General features: G+C 34.2%; 1 protein-coding gene across 1 annotated transcript; it reads right to left on the reverse strand.

The window, feature by feature from the left end:
* Window positions 1-7,291: 7,291 nt before the first annotated feature.
* LOC107467065 (proline-rich receptor-like protein kinase PERK14) lies at window positions 7,292-7,895 on the reverse strand. The gene is made up of 2 exons (XM_016086100.1): window positions 7,719-7,895; window positions 7,292-7,618 (listed from the first exon to the last, which is right to left on the reverse strand). Exons 1-2 carry the CDS (start codon window positions 7,893-7,895, stop codon window positions 7,292-7,294), a joined length of 504 nt encoding a protein of 167 aa, XP_015941586.1.
* Window positions 7,896-10,688: the final 2,793 nt, after the last annotated feature.

Consider the following 10,688-nt stretch of genomic DNA (forward strand, 5'->3'; position numbering starts at 1 on the left):
TTTATTCTAAAACGGTTTTTACGGTTAGACCAATGAACCAGTGAACCAGTGACTAGAACGGTTCGATAACCGGTCCGGTTTTTCGAATCTTGGTTATTCTTGTGCTAAGTTTTTAGTATTTATAACGCTATAGTTAGGATTTGCCAATTATAGAAAATGTAATTTAGAGACATGTGTAGGTTAGAAACATGGAAGTACGTTCTTCAAGGTTGTATTTGTTTTTAGAGACAGGACAGAACATGACACTGAGACGGAGACAATAAAAACCATCCTTTGTGTATTGTGTTTGGATACGATGGACAAGACACTAATATAATGTCTAGTATTATGTTTGGATACACATGGATAAGACTAAAATATTATATAAAAGGACTAAAATAGTCCTGTGATTCTAAATTTTCTACATCAAATATAAATTAATTTAATAAAAAAATGAGATAATAAAAAATTTCATCTAGGTTAATAAGCTAAATTAATTTTAAATAAAAAATTAGTTTAAAAAAAATCCATTTTTACATAAAAAAAAGTTTTTGCACATAAAAATATATTTTTATTTAGAAAATTAATTTTTTTATCAAAAAACTAATTTTTTAAAATTATATAAAATCAACTACAATTTATAAATTATTTTTTAATATTTTAAAAGATCAATTTCACTTTGATAATATTTATCTTTTAAAAATTTTAAGATTAATTATTTTTGTTATTATTTTTATTACAAATCAAATAATATAATACAAGGTTAAAATGGTATTGAAGTAAAAACGATAAAAAAAATAATTATCTACCTCAATAAAAGTTTCTACAGAAAGGAGAGAGTACCTGAAAAAGAAAAAGATAGAGAAAGAGCAGGAAGAAGAAAGTACCTCTATGAGAACAACGCAATAGGAAAAATAAGGGGGTAATGGTGGAATAATAAAAAATATCCATGGAAGTAGCTGTACGTTAGATGAAAATATTTGCTAAACTTTAATGTGTTGTGTACCATATTAAGCTGGTCTAATTACTAAAAAAAGAGATAGAATCCAGTAACCTAGAAATTTAGAATATTTTATTCATAAGGCTAAATTCTTCTTTTTTTCATTCTTTAGAGGCCTCGCCTCCTACTGTTTCGGCGAGTGACCAAAACTCTTCCTCCAACCGATGCCATCATCCCGTATCTGAGGCCGGATTCGGCGACACGGTGCTCCTCAGGAATTTCACTTTTGACAACTCCTTTATTTCAGCAATCGTGGAGCGATGCCGTCCAGAGACGCACACGTTTCATCTCCTGTGGGGTGAGGTCACTATCACCCTGCAAGACGTGGCGTACCACATAGGCCTATGCGCACACGGTAACCCCATCGGGGGTGCCTCCGTGACTTTGGTAGGTGGTACCAGACGGAGACGTGGGCGTTGGTGGAGCAGTTGCTCGACGCCACGCCTTCCGTGGCAGCACAACAAGCTACGCAGAGGAAGGAGTCCTTCACGCTGAAGTTTGTGTGGCTGTCGGATCGTGTCCGCCAGATGTCCTCCGACAGACGATCCCGAGATCCTCCGAGAGTACGCCAAGTGCTATATTATGTTATTGATCGGAGGGTATTTGATGACCGACAAGTCCAACAATCTGGTGCACCTTCGTTGGCTATAGCTGCTCTGGAACTTTGAGGAGTATAGGGCATTTTCCTGGGGCTTGACTGTGCTGGCTTGGAAGTATCAGTCACTTTGTTCGGCGGCACATTAAGGCATCACGGATATCGCTGACTGCACTCCGTTTTTGATGTCCTGGATCTATCAGAAATTTTTTTAGTGGTGTCCACCAAATGGAGGGGTCTATCAGTATCTTCTGGCCGCGAGGTGCGAAATGTTTATTTATGTATTTGAATTAAATAATTTTGTCAATTCTTTTGACAATGTATGTATCTCGTTTACCGTGTAAATGAGATAAATTTATCTTGTTTATACTGTAAACAAAATATATGCATTGTCATCTCGTTTATAGTGTAAATGAGATAAAGTAACATAATTTAAATCGGTAAATACTTTTAAAATTATTTATTTTATTTATTAAAAGAAAAAAATCTGAAGATGAATAGAATATTTTTTTAAATTTTAGTGTGAGCAAGATGCGGTGAAAAGAAAAAAATAAATAAATTATTAATTTGCAATAATATAGATGATACGGAAGATTAAAAACCAAATTATTATTTAAAGAAAGAATACGTCGTAGCAGGATGCACAAAGTTTGTTGTGTATCTCCAGAAAGAATGAAAAATTCTTAAAAAAAAAAACAAGTGCAGCCAACTACTATTCAAGGAGTTGTCTGTGGTCTAAGTCCTGTTGCGAAGATTGAGAATAGGGTAAAAAAATTGTAAACAAGCTAAGGGCAGAACAATTTGACACAAATAAATTAAAGTAAAATCTGATTCATCAATTAATCGAAGCACATTTAAATGTAGTTTGAATCTACCTATTTCGAATTCACTTTCCACGTAATTCGAACCATGTAGATTCGAATTACACATTGATACCCAAGACCACATAGTTTAAATTCAGTTTATTCGAATTACGCACATGTAATTCGAATCAAGCTGATTCGAATTCCTCCCATGCATGCCATGCAACATAATTCGAAGTGGCTTAATTCGAATTACTCCAAGTGTATTTTGAATCAGGCTGGTTCAAATTACTCCAAGTGCCAATTATATAATTCAAATGATATTGATTCGAATTACACATTGTACAATAAGATACTAGAAAAAATACTATATAATATAAAAAAATATACTAAAAAATATAAAATAAGATTATAACAAATTAATTTTTAGTATAAAATTATTAAATATAAATTAATTTTAACTCCTATTAGTACATTGAATTAAAAATAACATATAAAAATGTATTTGTATTTATCACTAATCGTTGAAATTGCATATCTGAATTTGTCACGAATTTAGCAAAACTGAACTGAAACTGAGGGAATTCAATTTCATTATGTGCTCCACTTCGAAGATTTTCGAGCAGACGTAAAAAGCATGGAGGGGATGGAACTTGAACTTGCCCTATAAAGTTCCGTGGATGCAATTCCTCAATCAAAAATCGAGCTTCTCCTAAAAAATCTAACTTTAACCACATTCCATTGGGTTGGTCATAGCAATCGGGGAAGCCCGCCCCGCCCCGCCTAATGAGGCGGTCCTAGAATCCTAGCCCGCCCCGCCTAACTGCGGGCTGGCGGGCTTAGCCCGCCAAATCTCCTCTCTTTTTTTTTACTATTAACTACTAAGTAATATATATAATTTCACAACCATATTAATAAATTTATAATTTATAATGGCATAAAAAATTATATTTTTTATATTCACAAACATTAAAGTCTTTGTAATTATAAATATCTAATAAATATAATTATAAACCAAATTTTTATTCAAAATATAAGTATAAATATTCTCTCCAAAGCAAAATAAATATAATCCAAAACATAATTATAAATATTGTCTCCAAAATAACATAAACATAATTCAAAACACTCAATTTTTATCTTCACACTCTTGTAAGTTAGGTTCGGGGAAGTTAGGTTTTGGCAAAAAAATTGCAAAAATACCCCCTCACTAATAAAAACCTTAGCCCGGCGGGGAAGTCCGCCCCGCCCCGCCAAAACCCGCGGTTTAAGCGGTACGGGTTAGGCAGGCTTTTGCTATTTGGCAGTCTCGATTTTCCAGCCCAGCCCGCCTTTTTTGGCGGGTTACGCGGGCCGGTCCGGCGGGTTTAGGCCCGTTTGCCACCCCTACCTAAAACCAAATAACATAGTGTAACACACATCTTTGATCAATATTAAAAAAAATTAGCCTAATTATGTACATAAAATTCTAAAAAATACAGTTCTATCTTTTTTAATTAAGTTAGCTTTAAAATACCAATAATGCTTTTCCATGTGCTGCTTTTAATTTAAAATCCTAGAAAAAAATTGATTTAAAATGTTATAATGTTATTATATTGACATAACACTTTATTTTTTACGATAAACATTGTTAATAAGAGTTAAAATTAATTTATATTTAATAATTTTATACTAAAATTAATTTGTTATAATCTTGTTTTATACTTTTTTTTAGTATATTTTTTTATATTATATAATTTTTTTCTAGTATCTTATTGTACAATGTATAATTCAAATCAATATCATTCGAATTACATAATTGGCACTTGGAGTAATTCGAACCAGCCTAGTTCAAAATACACTTGGAGTAATTTGAATTAAGCCACTTCGAATTATGTTGTATGGCGTGCATGGGAGAAGTTCGAATAAGCTTGATTCGAATTACATGTTTCTGCGTAATTCGAATCAGCTGACTTCGAATTATGTGGCTTTGGGTATCAATGTGTAATTCGAATCTACATGGTTCGAATTACGTGGAAAGTGAGTTCGAAACAGGTAGGTTCGAATTACATTTAAATCCGCTTTGGTTGATTGATGAATTAGATTTTGCTTTGACTTATTTGTGTCAAATTGTTCTGTCCTTGGCTTGTTTACGTTCTTTACCCTTGAGAATATGATGATTTTGTACTAAATATATTACTTTAAAGCAATGTATGATAAACCAATTTGAGTTGATCAAGTGGTCAGTTCACTCGTCCGCTTAAATAAGTGTCGGGAGTTCGAACTTTGCCTTGTACACGCAGCAACTCATTGGCCGGCGACAGATCCTTAAATGGAGCTCAGATTCGTGACGGATTAGTCCTTAACCTATCGGGTTGAAGAATACTATTTAGGTAAAAAAAAAAAGCAATGTATGATAATGTGTGGTTATTTTGTGAATGTTAAAAATAATATTATTGTTGTGTTTTTATAGAAAATTTTTAATACAAATTCTATAAATAATGCTATGGTGAAGTGCATTAAAATATTTGTGCAATTCTTTTTGGATAAATATTGTGTCTTTAGAGCGGGTGATTTTTAAAATCGATATATACTTGGTGAGATGGGCTAAAGGATACGGTGACAATTATTAGAGGGTAAATTTTCAAAGAAATAAGTTAAATTTTTTTCTTCCAAATTTCCCCAATATCAACATTCAATATGTTTTACAAAAAGAATTCAAATGTATCAATAACTGAAAAAAAATAGCCAATACACAAAATTTAAAACTAGTAGAGTTTTGTGGTATTAATCCATATCTTCTTAATATGCAATAAACAAATTAGATTTTTATTGTCTAAAAGTGGTTTTCACGGTGAACTTCGTCTATACTGTTAGTGATTTGCATAAAACTCTCAATCAGACTTTGATTTTCCAAGCATGTGCTATAGGTAGGTGGATGCTTTATGAGAAGCCACATGATTATTAAAATGGTATAGATGTGCAAGCGTGGTGCTATATGAAATGTAATCTTATATATTCTACGCGATGATATGATGCAATAAAGGGTAAAGACATCTTAGTAGGAGTTATAATAATACTAGTATTTAGTGCGAGATTTATTTTTATTGACTTTGGTGTTAGATCTTGTAATTAGGGTGGTATTTTGATTCATGGTATTTTCTTTAGATTTGTAGAGATGTTTTCTTTTTTATTATTACTTTTTAAGAAATCACTCAAATAAAGATACATATTTTATCTTTTTTGTTAAAGATATTTTTAAGACAATGTACTTAAATAAATTAAATGAGAGAAATCTTCATAAACCGTGGTGACCAAGCACGGTTTATAGCTAGCAAAATTTTTTTAGGAAAAACTACCATTTGTATCTATGAACTTTACGAACGCTGACAAAAGTATCCATGGAAGAAGAAAAGTGACTTTTTACCCATGAAAAGCTGGACCCATCTGTCGATAGTACCCGAACATCATTAAAACGTTAGCTCCATTAAGTTAAAAGCCAACATGGCACATTAACTGCTTACCTGGCTTTGAATCAGCAGTCTAACGTGTCCAAGCATAAATATACCGTTATAACATCACCCATTTTCCTAATTTATCCTCAACTGTTTCCCCAATTTCAATTTCAAAACCCTAGAATGTCTAGGAGAAGCAGAGGTAACCAATGTTCTTCGAATGGAAGCATCAGCGAAGAAGGGACTTCGTCTTCCAAGAGGGGTGAAGAGAATACTTTGTCTGGGAGATACTTTTGTGGACAGGGTGTGGTGTTGCTACAATCTGGAACCTTAACAAATCCTGAGAGATAGTTCGTAAGGTGTCCTCTATGGAAGGTAAGTCTTTTTGTTTTTGTGCTTCGGATCAGATTAACTTATTGTGAATGATTCCTTATTCCTTCGCGGATCCCTTTCACACTACAGACGATGGATTGCAAGTATTTTGTATGGGTGGATGAGATTGACGGAGGATGGGAAGGACTGGCAAGAGCCCTTGTTAGAAAAAATCAAGATAGCTCTTGTAGTAGCCATGAGGTCAATCTCACTGGGCAAAGAAGAGAGATTCAAGAGAATAGTGTGAAGATCTTGTTAAAGATAGGGAAGCTCCATGGTGAAATTAGAACTATTAGGTCATGGATTATAACTATTTTTTTGAGTTTACTAATTTGTGTAGGGCTGAATCTACTCCAATTAATCAATATGTAACTGTGCTTATGGTGTATGTTGTCCTGGGATCTTTTTGTGCAGTTTTTTGGTTTCAATGATGATGAACTTAGAAGCTGGTTGGTTTCGATGATGATGAACTTCGAAACTCTGTTACTATCTTCACTTGTTGTGGAAAAAGTCAAGTTGTGTTATGACATTAATGTCTATGATTGTTAATGTATTTGATATCTGTTAGATTGAAGTTAACTCAATTTTGACAAAAAAAAAAGAAATATAAATGTCGTGATTTGTCTTAATCTAGCCAGAAACATGGTATTGTAAAATAAATAGCAAAGTTGTAACCTGGAAATGGAACTAGTAATTCATTCCATAAGCTATAATAAACCTTGAAGTAATTTACTCATATGCAGTTATCAACAAAAGCCTCAAAACGAGGGTATGAGTTTAATGTAGCTGTAGCAAATCAATTGTACCTAATAGAACCAATACAAACTATGAACATGAAAGCATCAAGTTGTATGCTGTTTTTACTAGGCATAAGTTACAAAAAAACATAATATAAGAGTTCATGGAGCTCTCATTACAGCAAGTACTTCATCAAAAAACAAATTCAGACTAGAAAATCCTATTTGTTGGGTGTGGAGTTGCTATTGCCACTAGAAACCCTGTTGTTGTTGCCACTTGAAGATGCTATTGTTGGTGGACGGAACCCAAGTACTGGCCATCTGCCTGGTGTTTGAATTGTGGATGGTGGAGTTGGCATGAATCGCATAAATCATGTAGTGGTCCCTCGACTTGCACCATGTATTGTTTGTCTGGTAACTCTTGGAGGCGGTTGGTTAGTTGGTAATGTAGGCCTAACAACAGAAGGTTGTGGTGTGGTAGGCGTTATGGGAGTAGGTTGTGGTGGGGCAGGTCTGAGGGGAGAAGGTTGTGACGGTAGTGGCCTCTTAATATTTCTCCTCCTAATTGGTCTCTTGGACATGGTTGGCTTTATGATAGGTCTAGGTGGCACATATGTAGTAGAGGAGTTAGAAGGTGAAGGTCTTACTACCATAGGTTCTTTAGAAGGATTCACACAGTTCAGATCATCAACATTCATCTATAAATATTGATAATTGCATTAGCTCAAATTTTTAATGCAAGATAAAATTATCTTTATGCCAATAAGTAGAAGAAAAGAGTGGATATAAATAACTTACATTGGGTGAATCTGAAGTTGATGCTTCAGCATCTGCTGCCTCCAAAGTCTCTTCCCAATACATCTCTTGCTCTCTGGCAGCATCCTCATCAAGATCATCAACACCCATACCTTCAGTTGTTGCTGCTGCACCCTGATGTTGACTACCACTACCTGATGCAGCTCCTCCACTAGCCATAGCTTCTTTCTTCTTGTCACATCCTTTGTTGTTATGACCAGTATGAGAAAACAGTAGCAATAATTACAATTTTAATTTCTTTACAATACAACCAATATGCAAAAGTAAACAAATGAGACATGGAATGTTAGGTTATACCTTCAGACAATATGTACATTTAATGGGGCCAGGTCTTACAAGCACATCAAACTCAGTTCTAAAGTAGTTCTCAGCATCCTTTACTATCATATCAGGTTGATTCCTTATTCTCTCTTCCAACTCATCAACTACCCATTTTTCATTGGCAGAGTTACAATGCAAGTTCTATAGGCAAGTATGCTCATTGACAAAAGTTTTGACTTGATAACTCACTGGACATGACCTCTTGGCACAGTAAATTTGCCACAGACAGTTTTCATCATAGCATATAGCTTTGCATCTTGTTGAATCAATCCTTGAAAAAAAAAAACTCCTTCCAAGGTTAATATTGAACTTTCTTACAGCTTTTTTGAACTGTTGCAGAGTCTCGAACTCCATTTCAAGCTCCAGCCTCACCTCCTTAACAGGTGCATCGGCATTGCCCTGTGGAAATGACCTTTCCTAGTCATCCTCATCACTTCCAATGCTGTAGAGGCCCTCTGACTCATAGCAATGAAGACCAGGTTTATCATCTGAATATTCTCCCCCTTCCACCGGAATAAATACTGATGAAGGTTGATTCGGATCTGTATTAGGGATAAATGTTTGTCCAGTTGAAAGGGGTCTCTTAGTAGATCTCCTTATCTGTTTTCTCCTACTACCTCCAATACCCTCCTCTGTGTTGTTATTTTGTGCTTTTGGAGCATTTACTGTGGCAGATGGATTGGTAGAAGGGGTGTTGGGTGGTGGGGTTGGATGTGGTTCAGGCATGGCTCGGAAGGAGGGTTGATTCTGTGGTAAAGGAACATATTGGGTGAGCAATTCATCTTGTGGATCATCAGAGGTAGAGGGTGGCTTTGTGTATGTTGGTGACTTTGGCTGGGCATTGTTGTCAAGCGGAATAGATGGTGCTGAAACTGTGTTTGGTGTAGCAGATTCTTCAGATACATGAACTGTGTTTAGTGTAGTTGGAACTGATGGATTTGGGCTGGCATCTAGTTGGGCCTTTTCTGTGCCATGGGTCTCCTCTGTAATTTGGGCTTCAGTATGTACCCTTTCCAGGTGAAGAATTCTTCTAGGACCTATTGCTTTCTTTGGAGTTGGAGTCCTCCTGACATAAACTTTCCTCCTCCTCCTTGATGGAGTTACATTAACCTGATCAGGTGCTTCTACACCAGCTTCTTCATTCGTATCTACAACATCTGCTTGGCTGATTGGGTGCTCTGTGTTTAATTCAATCTTATGCCCATTCTCCACAGCAGTTTCATACATCTTAACGACTTCCATGTCAAGTCGTAGAAGCCTCAAACCACCCTCAATTTCCATTCCAGGCTGTCGCCAGTAGAAATCGGAGATGATTGGATACCCAATGTCTTTCAGTAGGTCACTAATGAAGAAGCCATTCAGAGTATCTACGTTAACTCTCTCCACCTCAGTAATTTCACTTTCTGCGTAACACAACTTGTCATCTAATCCCCTTTCAAGTCTACCTCTATGGTGTATTATTAATGTGATATGCATCGTGGTAGCCATTTCTGTCAGTAAAAAAAGGATGAACAGTCCATATCAATATACCTACTATTTCAACAAGGACATTCAACTAGCGCATAACTAAAGTTTAATAACAATCATCATCAAAAAGTTCAGAAAACAGTTGCACTTTATTTGAGACAAACAATAAGAGAAGTTAAACTGCAATAGATAAAAATATTTAAGATAAAATAGATAAAAATATTTTAGTTAGCCAATAGATAAAAATTTAAAATAAAAAATATTTAAGATAAAGAAAGGAAATGAAAATGAACTTTTGATAAACAACGACTTACGGCTCAAACATTAACATGATAATTAGTTTCTTAAAATATTATTATTCATGTAAATCTTATTAATTATGTAGGTATGTCTATTACCACTAAATGAACAAATCCTGGTTCATGGGAAACTTAATTGTCTATTTTCACTAAAATTGACTCACGAAAAAATTTGGACAATGTTTATGACTTTTCTAATTATTAAATTATAAAATATGATTCATTCAATAATTAAATGACTATTGTTTCTATAAATTTATTACACAATAAAAAAATATATGATTTAAATTTATTAGAATAATTAAGAATTAGTAAAATTTTAGTTATATATTATTTGAAATTTTAGCTAAACTGCATTCATCAGCCTAATACATCCCTTAATCCTTTCCATTATTTTTTACATGAAAAATGGGGTTTCAATTATTGATTTATAGAATAATGATTTGAGATATACATGTTATGATGTTTGGTGAGGAATATGTAATAGGTTATGCTTGCTGCCAACCCGTGTAAAATAGTGAATGTTTTCAAAAAAATGTCCTCTGAAAACTATAATTATCTTATGATGGTGGTGGTATTGTTTTCAACTGTGTAAAATATGAAGAATTTACCAAATTACATTTTGTTAGGTAGGTATCTCTTCATTGAGTGACAACAAAATATACATAACTTGGTGTTCAACAAGGACATTCAACTAGCGCATAACCAAAGTTTAATCACAATCATCATCACGAAGTTCAGAAAACTGCATATTTGTGAATTAAAATGCATAATGAAAACAAAACTTAAGCCCTATTCTGATCAGATATAAGGTTTAAATAAAAACTTCATTCAGGCGATATATCGAGTATGTGGTGTGCAGCAA

The sequence above is a fragment of the Arachis duranensis genome, chromosome 1 (genome assembly GCF_000817695.3).
Source record: "Arachis duranensis cultivar V14167 chromosome 1, aradu.V14167.gnm2.J7QH, whole genome shotgun sequence".
NCBI lineage: Eukaryota > Viridiplantae > Streptophyta > Magnoliopsida > Fabales > Fabaceae > Arachis > Arachis duranensis.